At 46.4% G+C, this 26,233-nt stretch overlaps 1 protein-coding gene across 20 annotated transcripts in view; it reads right to left on the bottom strand.

The window, feature by feature from the left end:
* CACNA1B (calcium voltage-gated channel subunit alpha1 B) overlaps positions 1–26,233 on the bottom strand; it is a 317,979-nt gene that overhangs the window by 23,534 nt on the left and 268,212 nt on the right. For 14 of the 20 annotated variants that reach the window (XM_069872974.1, XM_069872988.1, XM_069872973.1 and 11 more), the window contains 6 exons: positions 25,226–25,342; positions 21,804–21,869; positions 21,156–21,247; positions 18,466–18,616; positions 13,668–13,795; positions 6,365–6,461 (listed from right to left, as the gene is read on the bottom strand). In XM_069872974.1, coding sequence (XP_069729075.1) covers positions 6,365–6,461; positions 13,668–13,795; positions 18,466–18,616; positions 21,156–21,247; positions 21,804–21,869; positions 25,226–25,342 — 651 coding nt within the window. Of the gene's footprint in view, positions 1–6,364; positions 6,462–8,802; positions 8,900–13,667; positions 13,796–18,465; positions 18,617–21,155; positions 21,248–21,803; positions 21,870–25,225; positions 25,343–26,233 lie in introns of all 20 variants that reach the window. The other 6 variants (XM_069872975.1, XM_069872977.1, XM_069872989.1 and 3 more) reach the window with 1 other exon arrangement.

Raw genomic sequence — 26,233 nt, 5'->3', positions numbered from 1 at the left:
GCACCTACCAGGGCAGAGCAGCAGCCCAATTCTTAGCCAAAAAACAGCCGTAAGAGGGGATGGAAGTGCCTTATAACGTGATGCAGCTAAGCCCAAAAGTTTTTGGCTACAAGTCATCCTAGATCCATCCAGACCTCAGTGAAAAAGGCTTTCCCTGACTTGAGAAAATATGCTGCTTAGATGGATACAACACATTTCTAGGAGAGCTCCTGCTGAAGATGAAGCAGTTAGGAGAAAGGAACCGATTCATCTTTGATTCAAAATAGCTTTGCCACGACATGCATGGGGGAGGAGGCAAGGGAGAAGACAGTTTGGTGAGACATGTCACACCATGTCCCCACTCTGCTGGTGACACCCAGAAGGGACGAGGAGTCAGCCAGGAATTGGCACAGCCACCCCAAGAGGGTCTCATCCTCTGAACTTCCCTATACATCATCTGGGGTGGTTTCCTCGCACTATAAATGCAACTGAAAGACTGAAACTGCAACCAAAAAGAAAATTTCATTTTCCCTTCCACTATTCCAACCCAACTTTAATGTAAAAATATCTCCTTCCAACACGTGCAAAGCAAGGACTTTCAATCACTTCAAAGCCGCTTTCTCATTTTACCTGTATTTTGATTCATTTACGTTTTGATAGGAGCCATTTAGAAGGGAATGGAATTCAATTGAAATCACTAAAATTTCTCAATATTTCAAATGACCCAAAATTAGTCAAGAAAAAACAATAAACAACTTCTGATTCTTATCCCTCACCAAGATGTAAGAGAAAATGTCCACATTTTTCCACACTGTATGGCCAACAATATGGTTAAAAAACGGAACTATTTTAGCCTGTACACAGTTTCAAGTAAAATTAATATCTCTCCCCACTTCTGCTGCCTCTTCTGGCTGAAGCTGGGCTTCACGGCCATGTCTTAGCAGTTCCTCATGCATAGGAATGTGATGTAAATATTTGATTTTAAAAGAGAAAATCTCATTTATGTGATTTTCCATCTTTCTAGACCCCAGAAGGACAACGTACAAACCTGCTGAAGCAGACAGCAAGGGAATTGACGCTTCCCTGCACTGGTAAAAAGCTTGCATCACTTGGGGTGCTCTGAGAATCGCCAGCCACAAACGAGGGGTGTTCAGGTGAATTAGTAAGTGGAGAGCAGGAAAAAAAAAAAAAAGCTAAAAATGCCCCCCCTAGGTGCCCAGACCTGGCAGAAAAGGTCTTCCCTGCTCCTCTTCTTCCCTTCGCCTCCAGTTTCCTCCAAGAGCATTAGAGGAAAAGCAGCCGGCAGCAGATGGAGTCCCCGCTCCTATTTCCCAGCCCCGCTTGGGGAACCCTCCTCCAGCCCTTGGTTTTAATTAGGCAGTTTCAGAGGCTCCCGATGCTTCGAGGGTGAGGGGAGCTCGTTACTGTTTCTGCAGGAGAAGGTCCCAGAGGCAGGAGCTGCAATGTTGTCTCTAGAGTCTCCTAATTAACTCGATGCAGATAACAAGGTAGTAACCGGTTACAGATGGGGTTAGGGAGGCAACGCTTTCTGCTCTGGTTCCTTTTGTGGTCAGGAGGGAAGTAGACACCCCTCAGCTTTTAGCAGTGATTTAATTGCAAATAAACAAAGACATCGCTAATGAGAGACCAAACCTTTGTGTCAAGCAGAATTTGTGCCCTTTCAGCATTTGGTTTCTACAGATCTTCTGCTTGGGAAATGTCTGAACAGGCAGGGAACGTGTTATAGAAACGGGAGAAAATTCATGCCAGTGTCAAAAGCCCAAGGGCTTCCTGCTGCTTCCCAGCCTGACCCAGAAAATGAGCACTGAACAGGAATATTTGCACTGTAAATTGTGCTCACCAACACATTTGTCCAAGGAAGAGGAGCACTCTGATCTGTGAATGCCAGGAAAACTAGCTGGCATGCCAATGGATTTGAATTATTAAGAGCACCCCATCAGCAGCATCTGGGACAAGAACTGTTCTGGGAATAATCCCCAAATGTGAATAAAATCAGGACAATGGAGCACTGAAACGAGGCTGAGTTCGGTGAATAAATTATTGGTTATGAATAATTCACACCGACCTAGTTGTAATTACTCTACTCTCATTTAACTCTTCTCTTGACTTCAGAGAGGCTGGCCATAGCCTTTCTCCTTCCCACAGCCAACAGAGGAGCAAGGTCTGTGTCCTGAATCGCTGTCTCTGGTGCACAACCAGACCCATTGCATGGAGTGGTCATCTGACCTTCAGCAGGTGCAGTCCTACTCCTTGTCCAGCAAAAGAAAACCATGATACTAGCTCTGGGCAGAAGAGGCAGCAACGCTGGGCAGCTAGGGAATGGACCACTCCAACCCTTCTTTAGCATTCAGGGACCTCCAGATTCTAAAAATCCACATGTCAGTGATGGCAAGGCGGGGAGTCAGCTCAGCTCCAAGATCACCCCTATCACAAATCCAGGAACTTTGGCCATGTCAGGAGGTGCTAAAGGGAAAGCCAGGGCCCTCCTAATCTCCACGATAAATCACCCTTCAAGTGAGGTGTGCAAAGCCTCGCTTGACAGCACCCACAGAACCACAAAATAAAATCAAGACCCCCAACTCCAGCTGCCAGTATTGCCCTGCAGACCTCGTGCAGGGCTTCAACGGGAGCTACACTGGGACAGAGGTGGAGATGTGCCTGCTGGCAATGTCGTCTTCTCCTGCCCCCAGAGAGGAAGGTAAGAAGATGACTATGAAGAGCAGTGGGTTGCGTTATTAAGAGGATGAGGTGTAATGGTTTTCAGCTGAAAGAGGGAAGATTTAGACGAGATCTTAGGCAGAAATGTTTTCCCCTAGGGGTGCTGAGGCACTGGCACAGGTTACCCAGAGAAGTGGTAGCTGCCCCATCCCTGGAGGTGTTTGAGCAATCGGATCTAGTCGGAGGTGTTGCTGCCCATGGTTAATCTTTAAGGTCCCTTCTGACCCAAACCATTCCATGATTCACTTGCCTAGCACCATGCTGTTCCTAAGAATCAAGCCTTCAGGCTCTCCAATAAATCCTCCTCCAATCCTGCTTTCATAGATATCTGCAAGATATCTTGAAGGCATTGTAGTGAGAAATCTAGCAGTGTCACGGGCATTTCCTTCTCCCATTTTCTCCAAAGATGCCTCCAACGCTCTGTGGTGCAAAGGTTGGACTGTCTCCATGTGCCAGCAAAGCTGGCTGCTGCTCTGCCCTTATTGCTACTACTGAATCACACATAGAACCCCAGGACACCTCATCACAGGCAAGCTGAGTCTAAGAGGTGTCAAAGTCTCAATACTGCAAAGAGAGCGAAAAACCACCCACCCCCTCCCCACACCTGAAAATGGGCCAGCAATCAAATCTCAACACACTAGAGTAAAGTGAAAATGGTTTTCTTCCCTCTTTTCACCCGACTGGGGAGAAGATATTTTAAAATCCATTTCCTACACCCTTTTCTTGCCCCTAGTTCCCACCCAGAGCAGGATAGAGCTCTCCTGGTGCCCGAGCAATGTGGCCGGAGGAGCCCGTGCATGCAACCCCCAGGCAAGCAGCAAGCCACGCGCACGAATCTGCAGAGGCCAGTCAGGCTGACCAAGGAGAACAGTTGAGAGAAGGGAATCAGAAAACAGCAGAAAGGAAGGACAGCAGCCGAGAAGGCTGCGAAGAGGGAAAAATCCAAACAAAATGACAGTGTGCATAGATACTGCGGAGGCAACGGAGACAAAGACAAGGAGAAAACACACAGAACCTTTGCAAATGGAGAGGACTGGGAAAAAATACATGGAAAGAAAAAGGGTGGACAAGTGGGGCAAAAGAGCTTTTGCCGGATAGAAGAGTAAGGTTTTTTAAAAAAATTGTTTGGTTCAGAGGGGGAGAGCAGAAACAGCAGAGAGACAAAGCCCTGGCTGCCTCGGCACTGACTGAGCTACAGCTGCAGGAAAAGGGGTTGTTGTCCCTCTGCACGCCGGCTCTGCTTGGAGATGGGCTGCACTGTCCTCTCCAAGCCTTCCATCAACTGTGGGAGGACAGCAAGAGTGACACCAGAGGGGTGTAGGGCACGGGGACGGTGTGACCCACACGCAGCCGTCATCTGAAGGAAGATGCTCAGCACCAGTCTGTCTCCGCGGACGTGCTGTTCCTAGTGCTGTACATTGAAATGGAGGAGGGATGGCATGAAAAGGAATACTGCCTCCCTGTGAAAGCTTAATTTTATCAGCAGCCATCGCTGGAAGTAGAAACCAGCCCAACCTGCAGCCCAGGGAAAAATTTAGATTGGGTCTTGAATCCTGATTTCTGTAGTTTGAGGCTCTTTGCTAACATGCAAAAGCCTCAAACAGCAGTAAACTCAGAAAACTTTGATGTTCAGTCTAGGTTTGAGCTGTCTGATTTGAACCCTATCTCTTCTTGTGGTTTAGTCACAGGGGGACACCTTCTAGAGGTTTCTTGTAGACGGGTAAAAATTAAAGCCCACTAAAAAAATCAGGAGTTTATATTTCAGAAAGAACTGATTCGTATGCAGGTAATTTCTGTGGATTTGTACTGTAAAGGCAGACAAATTAAACTGAATACCAACTAACTCAGAGGGGAAAGAGAGGTTTATGCACGTGCAACCACCGAGCAGATCTGGCTGCCCAGCTGCAAATACCTACCACCAGGCTTTCAGCAGGGACATGGCTCCATCTCAAGTCAATAGAAACTCATAGGTGCTAAAAGGAGCCATTGATTACTTTAAAAGCATTGGGTTTCCGTGCATAGTAAGGGTTGGACTAAATGATTTTAAAGCTCTTTTCCAACCTAAATGAGTCTATAATTGGTACCTCTACATAAACGTTTATCTAGCTTCCCATCTATCTGAAAAACCTGGGAGTTGGCATTTTGAGGCAGCTGGGTTTCTCAAGCTTAGTTACAGTCTGGTGGGCATGAATTGCTCATCATAGAGATGCTCTTTCAAAGTAGCTACCATAGTGGCCAGAAACAAATCAAAAAGAACACAGAAAAGAGACCTGCCTGTCTGGCTTTAAGGTTATGTTTAATTTGCTTTTCATTTTGAATCCTAACACACTCAGGGAGGATCTTGTAGGAAGCTGTTTCTGAACCTCTTCATGCTGCTGTGCCCTACACAAAGGCAGGGACAGGTTAGGGTTTGGGTTTGGCTTGCGTCTCTTTGCAAAATCTTGCTTTTGTATGGCCCCAGTGAGAAAATAAGCACTATGAGAGGATCTGTTGTGACACCAAGCCCTGAAAATGAGGTCAACAGCAAGAAAACCCTGTTGAGTTTGATGGATGCTCAGTTACACCAATGCTAAGCGCTTACGACAATCCTCTCCCTCGAAAACCGTGAGGTTCAATGTTAAAAGTTTCCAAGGAATCGTCCCTGCAAATGCAAATTTCCAAGGGCCTTGCAAGCTGCTGGGAGAGCAGCGTGGCTTTCCCTAAAGGAATCTGGGTCTGTTCCATAATTTCTACTCTGTGTTTATCCATATTTCCACTGCATTCATCCAGGGAGTGTCGGAATGGCAGCAACAAGGAGCCTTTTGGACAGAATGTGTTGTTGTGGTTCAATTTAAAAGTTTGTCAGCATAAACAATAAGTTTAAGTGATTTTTTTCATCTTACTGTCTTAAATGTTCTCTGTTAACACAATTTCTTTCACCAGGGTATTTAAGGAGCCCTTCTGGTGTTGCCTCTGTTTAATAGCTTGCTAACTCCTACAGTACTGCCTACTCTAATTACTCCAATCTATTTAAGAAGGGGGAAATCTACTGAAGGGCTAGTGAGAATGGATAGTCAAATTGCTGCAGGAAGATAATTGGGGATCACTTGGATAATTGGTGGGGTAGTTTGCTCGTTAGCACCCTCCCTCCCCAGATTTCCCTAAATGGAAGCAGAGGTTTAGATTGGACACTAGGAAATGTTTCTTTACTGATGGAGTGATGAAGCCCTGGCAGAGGCTACCCAGGGCAGTGGGGGCATCCCCATCCCTGCAGGGGTTCAAAATAGATGTGGCTGTGGCACTTTGGGACACAGTTTAGTAGGTATGTCAGTGTAGTGTTGATGGTTGGACTTAATGATCTTACAGGTCTTTTCCAACCTTAACAACTCTATGAATGAGAGAAGAGAAAGAGAAACACTGATAGAGATAGTGGAGACATGGTTAGAAAGACAAACTGATGTTTCAAAGACCAAAAAAAGATTACAATAAGAAAAAAAAAAAATAAAAAAAGGCAGAAGATCCAAAATCCAATCTGCTTGGAAAGCAGAGAAAGCACCAGAAAATTCCAGAAGAACAACACTGATGTCACAGAAAACCAGCACCCGCTTCAGCCACAGCACAAAAAAAGCTGGTGGTTTGGCAGGAGTTTCTAAGGGGGTTGGTCTACCTTATAGGCAACACGAGCAGGGCATTTCTTTCCAAGGCCTAGAGGTGGGGACATGTGTCTCAGCATCTCATACATGTCTGTGTAACTGATGCGCCCACTTGGAGTCAAAGGGAGGGAGGCAAGAGGACATGGAAATCAAACCATACCAGGTTGGGGGGAAAAGTAAAGGAAGGGGTTGGGGAAAAAGACAACACAAGGGAGCAAATGAAAAGTAGGAGAGAGAAGGGAAAGCAGACAAGAAAACAAGAGATCCGGTTAATCAGATTTCTCAGGAAAAGAAAACCAAAATAAAGAGGTGGGTAAATTGAAAGGTTTCTCCACTTCCGTTGCTGTGTTTCAATGCCCAACGTCTCCTCCTCACTGTATGGACGTCCCGTGGCCAGAGCTGCGCCTCCGCACACAGGTCCCTGTGGGGAATGATTGATGTCTCTGCTTGGGGTAGAGGGGGTGTGGGGAGGGCTTGAGTTTGGCTGGCTCTTTCTGGGGTGGAGGGATAGTTCCCCTCCTCGCCCCCCCAGACCAGTCAATCAAGAGGCTGTAGTCACCATGCCAGGGAGAGCTGGTAGGCAGAGTTATGGGACAGGGAGAGATGGGGCTTAGAACAAACATTCGGTTTTCCTTCAGTGAGCAAAGAGGTTTTCAGGCGACAAGAGAAGCAAAAAGCTAATCCTGATATGCTTGCTTGAAGGACAGACTGGGACTGCTCCGATTCCAAGCCAAGAGTGAAACTCTGCAAAACCTCAGCCAGCCTGAATTCAGGTCCTACAAAACAAAAGCCCAGCACTCAATTTTCAGGAGCGTGCTGGAAACGGGACCTGTTTTTCCTTACATTAAGTAGGGCTCTTCTTTCATCAAGCCAATGACAATCAATTGTCTCCACCACTGAGGGCAGGCAGCTCTCCCAAGTGTTAGAAGGAACTGGGAATTGCAGAGATTTAGGAACAAGCCCTTAGCCCAGCCCATTGCTAATGGTTCTGCCTTCAGTGCATGCTGGTTGCAAGTGAAATCCTGCCCTGAAAAGCAAGGGATGCAGAAACAGCAAGGAATTCTCCTGCTTCATCTTTTTCTGATTCCTGAGACTGGGAGCATGACTATGACTATCTCATTTTGTTTTCCCAGTGAGCTGCCTGCTTATTACATTGTGCAAATCTGTGCTGTCTGTCATCTGAGGAGACTTAAATATACTACGGCATGTTATTAATTAATATTTAACCCCTGGAAAAGCAGGATTATTAGCATCTCAACTACACTAGTAGGGAAACCAAAACCTAAGCACCTATACAACATTCCTTTCTCAAGCAGGACAGCTACAGAAGCAGCATCCGCACACTGGTCCACTGCCCTGACACAGCTCTGAGATCCTTTGTAAAGCATTGATGCAGGAGCGGGTGGAAGAGAGAAACTTACCAAGCCAAAATCATCTATTCCCATCCTTGGTAACCAATGCACTTAAAATACCATCCAGGTTTTATAGCCCAGAGCTAATTTAAAGGCTGCTGAAAGACACAAATTGTAATTAATGCCAACAGCTTCCTCCTGGCCTCTCTCTTCTGCCCTGTTCCCTGGCTGGAGATACACAGTCTCACACACTCTCTGCAACGCCTGTCACCTCTTAATCCCCAGTCAGGTGTGGAGAACACCTGGGCTGGAGTGAAAGACAAAAGCAAGCCACTTCACTCTCTTTCATCTTCTGCACTCCAGGCACTGACTGCAACAAAATCCCTGCCCGTAGCTGGGACCCCACTGAAGCCCAGTGTCATCCTGTGCTGATTTCTTCGTCAGATCTGTCCTGAATTCCCCATCTCAGCTCCCAAATACACTTTTCCTGTGCCATGAGGCAGGAGATTTCACTGGATGTCCATCACAGCTTACCATCTCAGAGATGTAATTTTGCTCCCAAGACAATCTCTGGCTGCTTCACTGGGAAACACTCATCCCTTCATCTCTCCCCAGCTCAAGAAACCATCCCGGTCTGCTGCCCAGTTAACCAGTGTCTTTTCAGCCCAGGAAAGGGAAAGGTTCAAATATTGGTCATTCAACTGGAGCAGTTATGCTATGAAACCCAACCAAAGTGGGTTGGCTACTCCCTAGAACTCTCGGGATGACATTTCTCTCTGGTGGGTATATAGGGAGAGAAAGTTCTCAGATGCTGTGCTGCTTTTCCACAACACTTCCCACTTAGACCTGGAGGGATGGAAACTGGAGGGTTCACTGTCTCATAAAACTGCCTGTCTCCAGCCAGCTGGGGTGTGGGAGTAGACTGGGAAGAGATGCATTGAGGAAAAAGGAGGCAGTCAGTCAATCATTCCTTTTTCAGGCAAGGGGTTAGTTACGTTACAGCTTCTTTTCTGAACCGTTTGCATTTGCACTTGGAAAGGGGGTAAAAAGAAACATAACCAGAACTGAAAATGCTGGAGGGAGTCTCTGAAGTTCCAAACCTTGTAAGCCACCCTATGAGGGCACTTCTTTCCTAAGCCCAGGGGTGGAGCAATTACACGTAACAAATTGTACATATCCTCATAATGAATCCGGCAACTGGAAAGAAAACATTAGACGTTATGACAGCAAAAACCTGAGAAGAATCCGCTTTCCCCCAGGCAAACGGGAGAAGTCAGAAGGGCAAAACCCGCTGCAAAGCAACGTTAGTCTGACGGCAACTGGGCTGGTGATAAAGGAGAGAATTTAACACAGACCAAGAGAGAGAAAGAGAACTTCCAACAGCTCAACAAAAGCTATATCCTCAGGGTTTCTTCTGTGAAACCTTCAGTGCCGTCACAAGGCTTTCCAGCCACTGCATTTATTACCTGTATCCCTAAATGCTTTACTTCCCTCTGCCTGAGCATCTGCCTACACGCAGTCCCTACCCACCACCCAGGCACTGCAGCAGCCCCGCAAAACCAGAGCCCACAGCACACAAATAGCCTGCTTAACTGGATTATTACGGGGATTCAAATTAGCTGGTTCAAAAGAGCTTGGGGACCTCCACCTTCCACTGCTGCCACCTACATAACCCCAGCAGGGCCGTACTCTGAGCTCGGGCAAGAAGCAATTTGCTGGAAACCCAGAAACTGTCATCTTGAGAGCTGCCTCAGGGCCATCAGCCCTGAGCAAATCCAACCTTCATTACCAGTACGTGAAATCAGACGCCTCGAGGTAGCTTTATGGTCAGTGCCATTAATTTCCAACAACATTTTCAGCTAATTTAACAGCAGGATTAAGTTTCTTAGTCTTTTGTAAGTAACCAAATAATGTACAAAAAGAGCTGTACAGAACTTCAAAATGACCTCTAGAGGGAAAATGAGATGATTTGGCTTCAGTTTATTTTGGTGTGTTACATAAAGAAGGCTGGAATATTTTGGAATATTTCCTTCAATATTACAGCTTTTTTGGATGTGAAAAATTAAAGTCTATTCAAAACCTTCACAATCAACTCAACACTATTAATTTAGAAAAGGATCAAATGGAACTGTGCAAGGCTTGGCTGCAGGCCTAATTGTGGTTATAAAAAGTATATTGGTTTAAGTGAATCAAGAATTTAATCGAAAATTTATAACAGTTTTGTAAAATTAGCATCTAGAAAATACACATGAGCAGCTCCCCGAGCTCTCTAAGAGTCCGTGGAAGGCTCAAAAACCAGCAGTTGAATTGCATTGGAAGGGCACGGCAGTAAATTACAACAAATTACGACAACCAGGGATTCTTTCCTGCGTTATTTAAGTTTATTTGAGATTTGTTTATTTTCATCAGCACCCCTTTAGATAGATAGGAAAAAGCTGCCTTTGAGAGTGCCTGCCTCTCCTTGTGATCGCAGAAGGTGCTGCCAGTAGCATCTCCCTCAGTTCTTGGGAGAAACTAATGGGAGTGGGATGGCAAGACCAACATTTCCAGTATCCCCCAGTGGTGGACAGGGTATAAAAAGAGATAAAGCACTCACTTCATGTATCCTGAACAAATAAAAGTGAATATAAATTGGACCTTCTTTCCCAGTTCATCCTTAAATACAACGGCTTTGCTCATTCCCGATTAACTTGCAGCCTCGGACCAAACCACTGTGTGTGCCCCAGTTCTCTCGCTCTCTCTTTTTCTGAGTCTGAGGCTTTTGCCACCCTTCAATCCAGCAATTTCCAATACTTACCTCTACTGAGTGGGACACATCTAGAACAAGAGCTGCCAGCTGCTTTTTTTTACTTCCTTTTCAATGATTTCCCCCAGAAAAGCTTACAGAAAGTTGGACTTTGTAGCAGAAAAAAGGTGACATTGAAAATAGATATGCAAATACACACACATTAAACCTATGTTTAAAATATTATCTATATATCAAAAGTATAACCATACTTGTACTTTTTACCCATGCAGCACTTTTCATCAAGGGTATCAAGGTGCAGAAAGTGGACCAACACTGTAATTCCATTTTTTCTTGCAATAATCAAAGGAGAGACCTTGAGAGAGACCTTCAGTTAGGGAAAGATGGAAGCAGGAACCAGCACACCAGCATCTAAGCACAGGATAACTGCCTAGGAGTCTTCTTTCTAGCAAGAAAGAATTCTCTAGAAAGAATTTCTTCACGATGAGAGTGGTGAAGAACTGGCCCAGGTTGCCCAGGGAAGTTGTGGCTGCCCCAACCCTGGAAGTGTTCAAGGCCAGGTTGGATGGGCCTTGGGCAGCCATCGCAAGGGCGTTGGAACTAGATGATCTTTGAGGTCCCTTCCAACCCAAACTATTCTATGATTCTATGAAATTATGCTATGGTGACTATTTATCATTCCGGTAAACGTGCCAATACTGGAAGCTGAAATGGTACAAGGAGACGGCTGACATAGAAAAAAAATTGGATCAACATTTCCTTTCAATAAGTTTGACCAATTGGTAGCTGAATAAGAAAATGGGTCTGCTAATGCCCTGTGACTTCAGATGAAACCAGGTGTCCTGCTGGGAGCTGTACCCTAACAGAAAAGGATATCCATGGACAGCTATTGTGAAATGTCATGGCCAGAGCTTCACAGAAGTTGAGCTCAAAGGATCAAAAGCTCTATTCTGGCCTTAAACTGTGAATGGATTTCAGATTATTTTTAAACTGCAGAAATGTTAGCCCCACTTCTGCAAACAGAAGTGATTTCAGTGGACCCATTCACACATGGAAAATCCAGAACATGCACATGTTGTAGGACCAAGCCTTGAGCATCATGTCCTGGTTGTCCTTTGATTTGCACTTCTGCCCTGGGTTACTCTGCCAACATCAATAGCTTCCCAACAGAGCAAAATCGTTAGAGAAAAGCAGAATTAGACTCTTAACTATACGACATATTTTGTATTGACTGCTCTAGAAGGGAAAAGGTTTGGCCCGAGTGACTCACAAAGTGTAATTTTTGCGCTCACTGTTAGGAGGAAGAGAAAATCTTGCTGCTTGTGCCTCATATGGGTGGAAAGTTCCTGAACATACAGATATAAAAAAAGCACATTGATGCTTATTTTTGTCTTGCAGGTGTGTTATTCCTCTCATAGATTCTCATCAGAGCCAAGATCATTTTTTAAGGAGAGAATGGGCACTCCCAAGCTCTCAGTCTCATTGAGATTTTCTCATGGCAAGAGATAAGACTGGATGTGAAAAAGAAGAAAAGCTATTTATTGCCTGCCAAATACCCACAAAGGACCTGTCTGTGTTACAGAGCACGTGGTAAGAAAAATGTGCTTGGAGATTACAAGCTGAGTGCAGTGTATATGCAGGCTCATCATGTGGATGGCCTTGAGCTAGTTAAAATCACACACAGTTCAGAGAAATGCAGTCATTTTGGGATAGGTTTGCATTTAAAGTTAGCCCAAAACCAATTTAACTGAGATTAATTGCATCCTAGCAGGGAGTTTGAGATGCCGATTATATAAAGACTTTCTGCATCTGTCTCTACTGAAGGGAAACAAAAGAGAGTGGAGACACTGGAGAAGCTGGAGGCAGCTTCTTCACAAATACAGAGGAGATTCATTGCAGAGTAACTCGTGGAGAGGAAGATGGATGTAGAATTAGCATGGCTTTAAATAAAAAGCAGTCTCCCAACAGACGAATTTCCAAGCTGCGGAATATCAAGCAAATTACTGTGACCTGTATCTGAAAGCATCTAGACATAAAAATAGCACAGGCACCAGGACTGTTGGGCAGTAGCTTCCCTGGGCAATGGAGAAAAGCAATATATTAAAGCCAGTCTCACAATGCTTCAGCAGTGCCACCCTCTGCTGCCAGGGGGACTGAAACCCAGGTGTGCAGCTTTCCTCTAGAGTCTCTTTGAATAAGGGAAACGGAGACAAAACTGAACACCTTGCTGTCTAGCTGTGAGAAAAACTGCTTCCTCCTTTAATGTGCTCATATATCAGGAACATTTTATCAGAGGCTCATTGAGAACTGAAATGCTTCCAAAGTTTGGCTCATTGCATTTTCTTCTTATTATTTTCCACGCCTTATATTTCAACCGCAAGTCCAAAAGCTGAAACGTTGTTTAGAAGAACAAAATTCCCTTCTACAATTTGATGTCATTAGAAGGAGGCTACCAACGTCAAAACTTTGAATTTAAATGTCTGTTTAAAACCCCCATGTTCTCAGCAAACCAGCCTTATGTTGAGGAGCATCCTTGCACTCCCTGCTGCCCCACAGGCAGGTGAAAGCAGATGATGAATTCTGAGACTGTGGCACTTGACTCAATTCAAAGCACAGGGGTAGATTATCTCCTTTCAAGGGAGAGATAGCACCATGGAAACTTGATTTTTTTTTTGTGTGTGGCCTCAGGTCTCTGTACTGAATTTGTGAAGTCATTAAGGTGGTTCTCAGCTAGGAGAGAAATGCTACACAAATCAGGTGTAACATGGCTTAGCTTCCCAAGTTACCTAAAGCACTGCTGATGGCAAGCGATTCAGCATATTCTTATCTCCAAATTGGGATGCAGAAACCAAAGGCAATCAAAGCTTTTTTGGAAATGCTCAACAGCTTGGCCACTTAGCCAAGTTCATTTGAATTTACCCTATTAATTTTTGGCTGTGTCTAGGAGGGGGGAAGGGTGCATTTTGCTTTCTGGATTTGTTGGCTTCTATCTTGTGCCTATTTGAAGGAAACACCCTTGTAATGACATCAGGTTTGTTCACCTCCAGTGCACAGTCAACTGAAGTTGGAGCATTTACCACCAATGTTACCTCAAGTTTTGCAGCCGTTGTCCTTCTGGAGCTCTACTCACATCAACACAGGCTGTTTGTGTATATAGGTACGGTATTTATACATTGTGTATGTCCTTTCCTCCACATGTAAGTGTAACTGCATACATACCAGGCAGCTGGGTCATATTCAGCCCAGACACGAACAAACTCATCCAAGTGATGGGGCCCAAGGATAGAGGAGTCTCTCGTCAGGTATTCAAAATTGTCCATAATCACAGCTACAAACAGGTTTAACATCTGCAGAGAGGAGACAATAGCGCAGTTAGAGAAAAGGAATAAAAAGCTGGAAGGGAAGAAGGTACAATTCCCTTAGCAGGGTGTATGGTTTCATAGAATCACAGAATGGTTTGAGTTGGAAGGGACATTAAAGATCATCCAGTTCCAACCCTGCCCCCTGCCATGGGCAGGGACAACTCCCACGGCAGGGACACCTCCCACTGGATCTGGTTGCTCCGAGCCCCATCCAACCTGGCCTTGAACCCCTCCAGGGATGGGGCAGCCACCCCTGCTCTGGGCAACCTGGGCATGGGCCTCCCCACTCTCACAGCAAAACATTTCTTCCCAAGATCTCATCTCAATCTCCCCTCTTTCAGCTGAAAACCATCCCTCTCCTGTGCTCCCTGATCAAGAGCCCCTCCCCAGCTTTCCTGGAGCCCCTTTCAGTACTGGAAGCTGCTCTAAGGTCTCCCAGGAGCCTCCACTTCTCCAGGCTGAACAACCCCAACTCTTTTTGCCCGTCCTCATTAGGGAGGTGCTTCAGCCCTCAGATCTTCTTCGTGGCCTCCTCTGGAATCACTCCAACAGATCTGGGTCCCTTCTGTGCTGAGAACACCAGCACTGAATGCAGAGCTACAAGTGAGGTCTCGTGTGAACAGAGTAGAGGTGCAGAACCCCACCTCGCACCTCGCTCTGCTGGTCCCACTGCTTTGAATGCAGCCCAGAGCATGGTTGGCTTTATGGCTGCAAGAGCACACTGCCAGTTCATGCTGAGCTTCTCATCCACCAACAAGAAGCTTATAAACTTCGCCCTGGGGACCCTTCTGCCACCTCCCCGTCCCCTGCATACTACAAGCCCCTTCAAGCTCTGCAGTACACAGCAGGTTTGACAGCAGACAGGTTGGCCATATCCCCATCACTGCTGATTGCCCTACAGCATCCTCCATCCCCAAACTCAAGAGGTTCATCACCCTTGCTCCTTCTCACCCTATGCCAGTGCAGATCAGCACACAGGCTGCTTCATCAGCCGGGTGATGGGAACTCTTCCAACACTTACATATCAAGGCAAACCAGGACAAGAACAGTGAGAAGAAAAACCATTCTTCAGCCTAGATGTCCTGTTTTAGACTCATAACAATTCAAACCTTTAAAGATCCCAAGAAAGATGAGGGACAGGACATACAAAAGGCTCCTGTCCCTATCGGCTGCTAACACAGAGCCTGGCAAATGCTTCTAGTGTATAAAGATACTTGTCTTACTAAAGCCAACGGAAGAGGCATGAGGATTTCAATGGGTAAAGATCAAGCTGCAGCCAGCAGAAGAGAAGAGCAGGAGGGCGGGTGGATACGGATGCTCCTGTGCTGGATAAAGACCTGAACGGCATAAGGCACCTTTCTACCTCCATCGTGTCCTTTGTAGGGCAGGGGAGCTGCTGCCATGAGTGCTGCTCCTCTGCACCATGCTGAGAAAGGACAACTGTGGCAAGGCAGCCTGTGAGCTCTCACACAGGGATGAGCAGATTTAAACAGATTATGGACAGGCTGAGAGAGCTGGGGTTGTTCAGCCTGGAGAAGAGAGGGCTCCAGGAAGACCTTAGAGCAGCCTCACAGTACCTGAAAGGGCTACAACAAAGCTGGAGAGAGACTCTGTACAAGGGCATGTAGTGATAGGATGAGGGGGAATGGCTGGAAATAGGAGGGGTAAGGGTGGGGAGGCCCAGGTTGCCCAGAGCAGTGGTGGCTGCCCCATCCCTGGAGATGTTCAAGGCCAGGTTGGATGGGGCTTGGGCAGCCTGAGCCAGTGGGAGATTTCCCTGCTGATGGCTGGGGGTTGGAACTGGATCATCTTTAAGGTCCATCCTAACCCAAAAGATTCTATGTTTCGGTGGATGTCCCTGGCCAGTCTGCCAGTCATTAAAAGATAATGAAGCAGTGGAGTTCGGGGTTTGTGCAGTTTTAAAAAATTCTTATTCCTGTGCGGTCTGGAGGGAAGAAAGGGCCTTGGCTCTTGCTGGAACACACAATCCACTGGGACACACCATCCACCAGTACAAAGTACGGTCCATAACGAACTACTGTATCACCACCAAATGCTAATCAGGGACTTCCTACAACTTTAGTCCATCTTAGGACCCAGCTCAACAGAAAGTGGGGAGCAGAACCCAGCACATAGTGTATCACTGGGTGTCTTACATCACCCCAGGGTCTTCTTCAGGCCAAACTGTAGAGTACAGAGCTGAGAACACAGCAGCCCTGTAAGTGTCTCAGCTGCAAACAAGACTTCTGCCTCTGCAGCAGAGTGCATGAATTCACTCCTGTAACGAGAGTTAGGGCTTGTCAGCTTGAAAACAGCACTACATCAAACGTATCTGCTGGGTTTGGGGAGCCAAGTAGGCATTTCATGCCACCAGATACTGGATGGTTATAGGGTCTCTGTAACAGAGCCCTGGAATCTCGTTGCGATGCGTCTGGCAGGCCTGGACAAGGATGTTCAATAAGCCGCTCAAAGGCTGGAAGCACCATAACCACGACAGCAGGGCTCACTCGCATGCTGCAGGTACCCTACACATAACACAGCACCCCAGAGCATCAAGAGACAGCATTTTTGACAGCCTGCCCCTTGCTCCCAAGTCCCTTTCCATTGCTTCTAGCTCTAGCCACAGCTTGGCACTGTTTTCCCTTGCTTGTCTACAGCTGTTTCTAAAGTTCTTGTGTATTTTTAAATTTCAGTTTCTATTTTTCAACAGCCTAAACTATGGGAGGAAAATTATGTCAAGCTGGACATCCCCAAAGAGCCAGAAACAATGTTTAAAACCAAATACATTTTCCGACTCCCCTCGAGTCTATAGTGTAACAACATCGAGCAAACCATAAATATGTGCCCTCCTGGCAGGGCTGGGGCTCTGTAATACTTTAATTGCTTGTGGGGAACCACATGTTTCATTGCAATAAGGTACTGAATGCATTTAAAGAAATGAGTTACAGTCCTGTCCCAGACCAGCTGCTTGGCTTTCCACTGCCTATTTTTGGAGGCTTCCCTTCCTGCCTTTGCTGTTTGCTCGGGCTCTCCCCTCTCACTGCCAGCAAGCCCAGGGTGCGGTTCCACAGGGTTTTCCGGGAGCTCTGACTCAGAGATGAAGCTCATGTGAAGCTGTGTTGTGCACAGATGTGCTCCAGGCTCCAGCCCCGCTACTGCATCTCGAGTAGGATGAACAATATAAACCAGGAAGCGTGAGTCTGGAGGGAAGTTGTTTTGATTTTTGAAAACCCTTGAGGAACAAAAATGTCCTTGAAAATAACAATGAGAATGTCCAGTGCTGGGTTAGAGATTTGTACAAGGGGGAAAAATGGCTTTAGAATACAGAGTGCCGAAGGGGGCAGACCTTGTTGCTCCCCAAAACTACCTAAAAGGAGTTTGTAGCTAGGTGGAGGTTTTCTCCCCGGTAGCCAGTAACAGGACAAGGGGAAATGGCCTCAAGGTGCACCAGGGGAGATTTAGGTTGGATGTCAGGAGGAATTTCTTTACTGAAAGGGCTGTCAAGCATTGGAATAGGCTGCTTATGGAGGTGGCTGAGCTCCCGTTTCTGAAGGGGTTTAAAAGATGAGCAGATGTTGTACTTGGGGATGTTGGTGGACTTAGCAGGGCCGGATCAATGGTTGGACTCAACGACCTTAAAGGTCTTTTCCAACCAAAACTAGCCTGTGATTCTGTGAATCAGTAAATGGAGCATTAACTTTGTATTAGCTTTCAGGCCTCCACATTTTTTTTAATAGATGCAGAAGAAACAAGCCACGGGACAGCCAAGGTGGAACAGCACTTGGACAAAGGATCTCAGCAGGGGCCACTGAAGTTGGTCTGTCTATACCTAGCACCAAGCTGCCACGTGTACCTCATTTTCCTGCTTAAAGGCTTCTGATGACAGCAGGGAACAAGGAATCAAATCTTTATATTTTAAAGCAAGCCTGCGGAACTGAAAGTAGGCTTAATATGTTGCTTTTTGATACCTTTCAGAGCTGTGACTTTCATCCTTTCCTGCTTGAAGTTTAATTGTGTCCCTGTCCCTGGTTTTCCATCCCTCTGTCCCGGTGGGGCAGGAAAGTGAATCGAGGCCCAAGAGCAGACAGCTTTTTATGCACACAAGTGATCAGAAAGACACTGGCACACATTAGAGCTTAGAGCCAGCCCCAGATGATGGCCATGGGCTTGAGTGAAGTACAACATCTCTGTGTGCTTTCATGTATAAAGCTTTCCCGACACCATCAGAGAAGAAAATGATCATTGCATTTATTTAACAAATAAAACAAAACACAAGGCATCAAATAAGCGTGATGCTCCCAGCTGCAAGCCCTTCTGAATCAATGTTATCTTGGCCATTCTCACCCTGCCCTCCCCATTCCCCTTTTTCAAAGACCATGTTACAAATCAAGACAAAACAGATTAATGCTGAATTCCAAATATTAGACCCCCTGTGGGAAGAAAGATAAAACCCTTCCCTTTAATGACTAAATGTTCTCTTTGGGGATTAAAGGGATTTTATCACCAGGATGATAAATGGGTTTAGTGAAGCTGTCTTGTAGTGTTGTATAAATCATAATTAGGAAAAAGAAGGAAGCAAGGGTGTGGGCAGGGAAGCGTGTGTATGGGGAACGACACTGGCACCTCCCCTCTGGGAGAGATCAGGACCGACTTACCAGGAAGGAGCACAGGAAGATGAATGACACAAAGTAGAAATAGGCAAAATCGCTGCCACATTCATTTTTGGTAAGGCCAGAGAGTGGGTCGCAGGCTCTTTTACTCAGGCAGGACAGCATGATCTCGTGCCAGGCTTCCCCCGTGGCGCTCCTGCAAACAGGGAGAGCAGACAGTGAGCAGATCCAACCCCTTCCCCATCACAGACCCAAGGGGCAGCCACCTTGCAGCTATTACTGCACCCAATTAACTAAATTAATGAGGTGGAAGGTTATGTCCATATTTACATTAGGAATCTAAACTGCTGACATGAATAAGAAAGGAGAAAGAACATCTTCCTCTATAACAGGGGACAAAAGACACCAAGCAGGCTCAGGCAGGCGAAGTGTCATTGGTTTTAGGGAGAACGGAACCAGACTGATTTAAACAAGTGCAAATGTGGGCCAATGGAGTTTAAACTGTTCCCTTTCAAAGCAGCTGAGGGTTCTGTCCTAGTATGAGCTGCAAACCCAACAGAGATGATGGGAATCAAAGCCAGGCTTCTTCACTCCAATCCTTCATTTCTTTTATCTCATAGATACAGAAACGCCAGGATGGTCTGGTTGGTCATAAGTGACCTGGGTTCAGTTTTCATGGCAGTCTCTTGGGTTTTCTTCATCATTCGCCTTCTCTTCCTCCTCATTTTGGGTGTGAGAACTGAAGGAATGGGTAGGTGTATTCAAAACAAATCCTAACTTCTACCACTACCATAAGGAGAAAAACAAATGAAAAGCAACATTTTGTAGTCCCAGAGGGTCTATCCCCTACAAATCACCCCCCCTACAAAGAGGATTGGAAACCAGGGCACATACGTGTTTGCTTAACCGTGACTTTCTACCTGACCTCAGATTTCCCCCCTGTACTCAGAGACACTTGGCAGGGCATCGCTCCGCAGCCCATCCTCTTGCAGGGCTGTTGGCGGCCACGCCGATGGGTGAGCCAGCTCACAAGCCTGCCTTCCTTTCTTTGAGAAAACCTGGTACTCGATGTAAACTCCAGGCTGCTCTGAATGATACAGCAGAGTCCTCACCCTCCCACTGAGTCCTGAAGCCTCGTTGCCTTGTGCAGAGCTCTACCCCCTCATCGTGGTCCTACTGCCTCTGCTTGCTCTGCCACATGGGGCTGGACAAGGACCAAGACGTCTGGACACGAGACTGAAAAATTACCCGCTTTTATTAAAATTCAGAGTTTGGAGATGAGTGATTATTCTGCTCTAGAGAAGGCTAATTTCATTTCCGTCTGGCTTCACAGAAACTATGCAAGCCAAATCCCAGGAAGGATATCCAGTTACAAGCGCTGCATAATCCACGGAATTGAGCCTCCGTGCGGCTGGCAGGCGCTGCAGGGGCCAGAGCAGTAACTGACTGCTGTGTTTTAACATCATACAGCACATGTCCAGATCACGGAAACCTTCCCAAAGCTGCCCTGATTTGGAGCAGGGCCTGCACTTCATTTTTGCTTGGTCTAAAAGTGAAAATCTGTCATTTAATTGATTGTTTTATTTGAAAACGCTTCATTTCCAGGCAGAAGGAACCCAGATGGAAACATTTTCATTCTGAAGCAGAGGTGACATTGATTTATGAAGAATTAACTTGTTGTTAATGCAACAATGACCGATTAAAGGAATTTTTACTCAAAAAAAAAGAGAAAAAGTCAGCTTCACAGAATCATGGAATCATAGAATGCTTTGGGTTGGAACAGAACTTTATAGATCATCCAGAAGCAGGGGCATCTTTACCAGATCGAACTGCTCAGAGCCCCATCCAGCCTGACCTTGAATGTTTCCAGGGATGGGGCCTCCACTATCTCCCTGGGAAACTTGAGTCAGTGTTTCACCACCTTCCTTATAGCCTTACATCCTGTCTAAATCTCCTCTCCCTGAGTTTAAAACCTTTACTTCTTGCCCTCTCACACCAGGCCTTGCCAAAAAGTCTGTCCCCATCTTTCCTGTAGCCCCTTTCATTACTGAAAGGCCACAATAAGGTCTCCTCGGAGTCTTCCCTTCTCCAAGCTGAACAAGCCCAACTCTCTCAGCCTGTCCTTATCTGGGAGGTGCTCCAGCCCTTGGATCGTCTCTGTGGCCTCTTCTGGACTTGCTCCAGCAGCTCCATGTCCTTCCTGTGCTGAGGACTCCAGAATTGGACGCAGGGCTCCAGGTGAGGTCTCACCAGAGCAGAGCAGAGCAGAGCAGAATCCCCTCCCTTGCCCTGCTGGTCCCACTGCTCTGGGTGCAGACCAGGACATGGACCTTTTTTTGGGCTGCGAGTGCGTATTGCTGGCTTATGCCCAGCTTTTCATCTCCCAGCACCTCCAAGCCCTTCTCCACAGGGCTGCGGAGAACCACACCATGACAGGAACCACATTGGTCAGTTGAATTGGGGAAGCAGGGGGTGTCTGTCTTGTGTTAAACTTCTGCCTGAGTTGACATGGAATGTCACAGCGCTGGGTGTCACTTTGTGGAGATGCTGCTGTGTTGAATCAGATCTGTCTCATTCGGAGATGTGCCAGGCCAACCCTTAACACCGAGGAGGAGGAAGCAGGTACTTTACTCCAAACACCTTCCTAAACCTCAGCAGCTAAACTAGCATATGGGAAAACCAAGACTTATTTATTGCTCGCTTGCAAGCCTTATGGTATTTCCTTCTCTCTTTACCTGAAGAGGAGCATCAGGGCTTGGAGGAAGGTACGGAAGTTATTGTGCCGATTAATGGAGGTTTCATCATCTAGTGCAATGTTTCCAAACACCTGCCACAGAAAACAGAAGCAATTCAGGTCAAATGTGGGAATTTGTCAGAGAAGGCAGGTCAAGGAGAGCTGGAAAAAAGGGAGGAAAAGAATTTGTCCTGGTTTAAGGGATCTCCAAAGCTAGAATAATTCCCGTGCTGAAGAGGGAGATAAAAATGAGTTGTGGAGATCAAATGGGGAAAACAAATCAGTTAATGTGCTTGGTGTTCAAGCAGACCATTTGCAACACCATAGCTCAGCTTCATTCCAGGTAAAAAAACTGTAACGTTTCTGTTCAGAAGGGTGCGATACCTGAGCTGCTCTCTGCTCTCAGCCTCCAGACATGCCTGTACCCAGAGGAAGGGACGTGCAGGCTCAGATCCTGCAGCCAGTTTGCCTGCACATGCTCTCCCTTTGTGCACCCAGAAATATCTGCACACCCAGGGCCGTGCTTAGCACCAAAGCCTCATCCTAAGTCAGGTGTTGATCCTGCTGTGGAGGCAATAACCCATTTGCACCCTGAACCACTGGAATAAAACCAGGCTACTTACGGTCAGTATTAAAGCTGAAATATTACCTGCATGCCAATAATAGCATAGATGAAGAAGAGCATTGCAATGAGGAGACACACATAAGGCAAGGCCTGCGGAAAAGGAGAAAGCAGAATTAATGACAGCAAATGAATATTGCAAATTGCCCCATCCCTGGAGGTGTTCACGGCCAGGTCAGGTGGGGCTTGGAGCAACCTGCTCCAGTGGGAGGTGTCCCTTCCAACCCAACCCATCCATGTGTCAGCTGGTAGCATTTAATTCCTGGGCAGCACTGTGTTTTGTGGCATTTGTCCTTTAGATGAAGGAGCTGCAAAGAGAATATAAACAAGTCTGGCAGCCTTCAGAAGACAAAGCCCTGGAGACAAGTATTCATCGATCACTAAACAGTCTGGGCTTTCAGAGGGCTCTCTATACATCCTTGCAAGCAGATAAGCAGTAAGCAGGGAAACACAATAAGAAGCTCTGCAGCAAGCGCTGGAGCTACTGGCAAGCGCTGGCACTGTCTATGCATAATTGCACAAACATTAATTTTTAATGACCTTGCTGTAAATGTAGTATGAGAAAAAAATATACATCCAAGAAACAAGTTCTTGCTCTGGAACAAGCACAGACTACAATCCCAGGAGGGGAAAAAGATTCTGAGTTTTAGCAAGAAATCAGTGAAGACTACAATGTAATTATACCACTCAAGTTGGGAGTAATAGCTACTTTCCACTCAGGCTAAGTAAATGGGTAATTAATGCCTCTTAATTGGTAACAGCTGAAAAAATAAGAAGTCTTGCCCTAGAGCTAGACAGTGTGATGCTTGGGACAGGAGAGGGGCTACACAGCCCACAGGGAGTCCTTAGGAAACACAGGGCAAAGGGTTGACACCTTTGGACAAGGATTGAGAACTCAGCACTGGAAGGAAACATAGACAAGCAGCTCCTCAAGAGCCCAGGAACCCTCCCAGCTCCACTTCAGGGGCAGCACACTACATACACGCTTTGGACAGGGTTGGGATTGTACTGAAAAAGGCCTTGGCTGAGCCTCTCTCCCAGGATCCAGCCAAGATCACACAGTCCCTCCTGAGCAGGAACATCTTATACTGCAGATTCCACATCTCAGCCTCTGGTAGAGGCTCTCCTGGTTGCAGGATTCCTCAGGAGTTACAAGGTGAGAGCAGCAGCAACACCACCTCCATCTACCCTCAAGGAAAACGTGACCTAACAAATCTAAGACACTGCAAGCCCTCAGATCGCAGTCCCTCAGCTGCCTGATGGTTGAGTGAAAACAGAACACAGCTCCCTGTTTGGTGTCTCCCAGTGAGACGTACAGTGTAATACAACACTGTCCCCCATCCCTGGCCATGGGATAACAGCATGGATGTCTGCAGTTCTTCTCCAGGTTGCTTGTAGAAAGAAGCAATCACTACGTTCCTATCTCCACTCTCCAAAGAGGTTTTGCCTCTGTAGTCTGAACAATCTAATGGAAATGTCCCTCTTGACCAGCTCCAGTGCAAGGCAATAGCTACGTTCATGCTCTGCAGGAACCAGTTCTCCATCCTGGTTCTTTCCCACATTTTTATCACCTAAAATAACCTCTCCACATTGTTTTGACTCAGACACCACACTGAATTTGAAAATGCTGCTAAACCAAGAGAAACTGGCTTCTCTGCACCTCACTGTGCTGTGAGCTGTTCAATACCAATCACTACTGTAACACCTTCCAGAGCACCACACAAAATACCCAGACATTGCATCAACCTGCAGCCAAGCTCCATGGAGCCCATGGCAGCACCCAAAAGATGAGCTTTCACCCTCAGACTTCAATGCTCAGCCCATAAGAAGGCAAGAACCTGTGCAAAGCCAGAGGTCTCTAGTCTCATTGAGCCACCTGCCCCAGGCACGGGCAGTGTTCAGGAGCATGGCACCCTGCTAGCGAGTGGGGAGTGAAGTTCAGTGGCAGTTCTAGGAAGCAGATCCATCTTTTGCTGCTCCCTGATCATGTTGTGCTTTGCTTTCCTACCTCACTTCTCTTAAAGTCCTGCAAGAACTCCAGAACCAGGAAAGTCAAGTGCTGTCTGGGAGAGGGGCTGCATGTGTTGGGGCTGGGTGTTTGCACAGTCAACACATACCAGCGTGCTAGAGCTCAACAAAAAGCCTGATTTCATATTAAAATCATAGAATCATAGAATCTTTAAGACCTCCAAGATCATCAAGTCCAATCATCAAATTAAATTCTCTCCGCTCTGCACTGCAGAAGGTGAACATGCCCCATAAGCAACCAGAGTTAAAATACAACAAGCTGTGGAAATGGGCTGCAAACCAGCTGAGAGCTGTTAAAAACAGATAAGAAAATGAGCAAACTTGAAGTTAAGTGCAGGCTGAGAACCAAGCTGCTGTAAGGCAGTTGTTTCATAGACTCATAGAATGACCTGAGTTGGAAGGGACTCACAAGGATCATCGAGTCCAACTCTTGTCCCTGTATAGGACATCCTCAAAATTCACACCTTGTGTCTGAAGGTGTTGGCCAAATGCTTCTGGAATATTGTCACTCATTTCAGATGTGCCACGTCCAGCTGCTGTGGCCAGTTGCCCCTGCACCACAACACAGCAGCTGCCGTGCCGTGCTGCCACTGGCTAGGAGGGAAGGGCAGGGAAGAGGAAACCAGGCAAAGCAACCGTCTCAACTTTAGAACAGAAAGTCTTTTTTCCACATCATAAAAATGCAGCCCTGTGTTACACAGCTTCACCGTTTATATTATATATACTGTATTACCAAAATGCAATGGTTTGGGTTTAACCTCCATCACATTCTGCCAAGACGGCAAGCTGGTGAAAGCAATTTAACCCTGTGCTCACTGCACACAAATAGCAGGCATGAAGACCCTTATTAATTAGACTATCATTTCCTTATGCTAATATTCAAGCCTCAGGACTGCCACAGGGATTTTGTGGTAGTTTCAAGGGCAACCTGAGCTTTGTGCACTTGCTGCAAGTCTGCAGCAGCAGCCGTCTGGCTTTCAATCTCACCTTCCAGCAGCTTGGGGGATGTTCAATGCAAATCAGTTGGCATTACTGCAGAATTAATATTCCTGTAATTGCTTTGTAGCAGTGTGGAGTGGCCATTCCCTTGCCAAGGGGAATGTCTTTGATACTCAACGGGTGATGCTACAGCAGTGCCAAGTGTCACCATCTCCCCATGTCTAGACATTAGGAAGAAATTCTTCATGAGGGTGGGGAGGCCCTGGCTCAGGTTGCCCAGAGCAGGGGTGGCTGCCCCATCCCTGGAGGTGTTCCAGGCCGGGTTGGATGGGGCTTGGAGCAACCTGATCCAGTGGGAGGTGTCCCTGCCCATGGCAGGGTGGTTGGAACTGGATCATCTTTAAGGACCCTTCCAACCCAAACCATTCTGTGATTTTATGATTCTACGCCTCCTCCCCATCTCCCACCTGCCTAACACTCACCTTAAAAGACTGCACAAAGGTCCAGAGCAAGATGCGGATAGTGTAACCCTGGCGAAGCAGCTTGATGAGTCTTGCCGCCCTGAAGAGCCGGAGAAAGCTGAGGTTGATGAAGTTGTCCTGCGGAAAGTAAAGGTTTTGTGTCCTTCAGAAATTAACGCGATTAGAAACCACAGCCCGCAAAAAAGAAATTAAAATTACCAGCTTCACGATCTAAGCAGCAAATCGGCCACCAGAAAACCTTCCAAAAGAAACATTCGTCAGTGCAGATCACTCCACATGCAGCAAGTATGAGAAAATCCCTCTCCACAAGAGCCCTCCCCTCTGCTACTGGGTCAATGACAGAAAAGGAAAAGGCCCTTTCACGCTGTCCATGGAGGTCTTGTTTTCTTTGACTAAGGCAGATTTTCTCCCCCTAAGGACTCAGGGAGAGATAACAGTGCCATATTATCATTTTGTTAAGAATGAGGTTTTGAAGTCTTGGTCAGCTTGATTTCCAGAATGAATTGAACTTAAGCCAAGACTGAAAGGCATCGTCCAGTGAAGATTAAAACATCCTTGAAAGAATGAGGATGTTTTCTAACCTGGTGGTTTTAAATGTTTATACAATACGTGACTGGACAGGTTTGCCAAGGAGAAACGGCACCAGCAAGAGTGTTTGGAAGATGGATCAATGGTAGCAAATCAATTGCGGAGGCTGAACGTTCGACAGCAGGAGAGTGACTTAGGAACCTGCTGGTTTTTTTAAATGACTATTAAATGTGCCTTCACAGGTGGATCAAAGAACTGCTGGAGACAGATTCTGATTTCCATGTTTTATATTATTCTCACCACCCAGTACCCCATTTTTTTTCTTTCCTTCAGGTTAAAGAGGTTTCTTGTCCCAATGAGCTAATCTAGAGAGGGTTCTTTCCAAAACAAAACATGCAAAAGCCAGATCCCTCTTGCCCTCCTATTTTAAGGAGATGAAAAATATCCCCCCTTTCTGTACTGATTCCAATTCACTTCTTT

The sequence above is a fragment of the Phaenicophaeus curvirostris genome, chromosome 20 (assembly GCF_032191515.1).
Source record: "Phaenicophaeus curvirostris isolate KB17595 chromosome 20, BPBGC_Pcur_1.0, whole genome shotgun sequence".
Taxonomy (NCBI): Eukaryota; Metazoa; Chordata; class Aves; order Cuculiformes; family Cuculidae; genus Phaenicophaeus; species Phaenicophaeus curvirostris.
The sequence above is the reverse complement of the archived record's forward strand: the minus strand, read 5'-3'. Positions and strand labels throughout refer to the sequence as shown.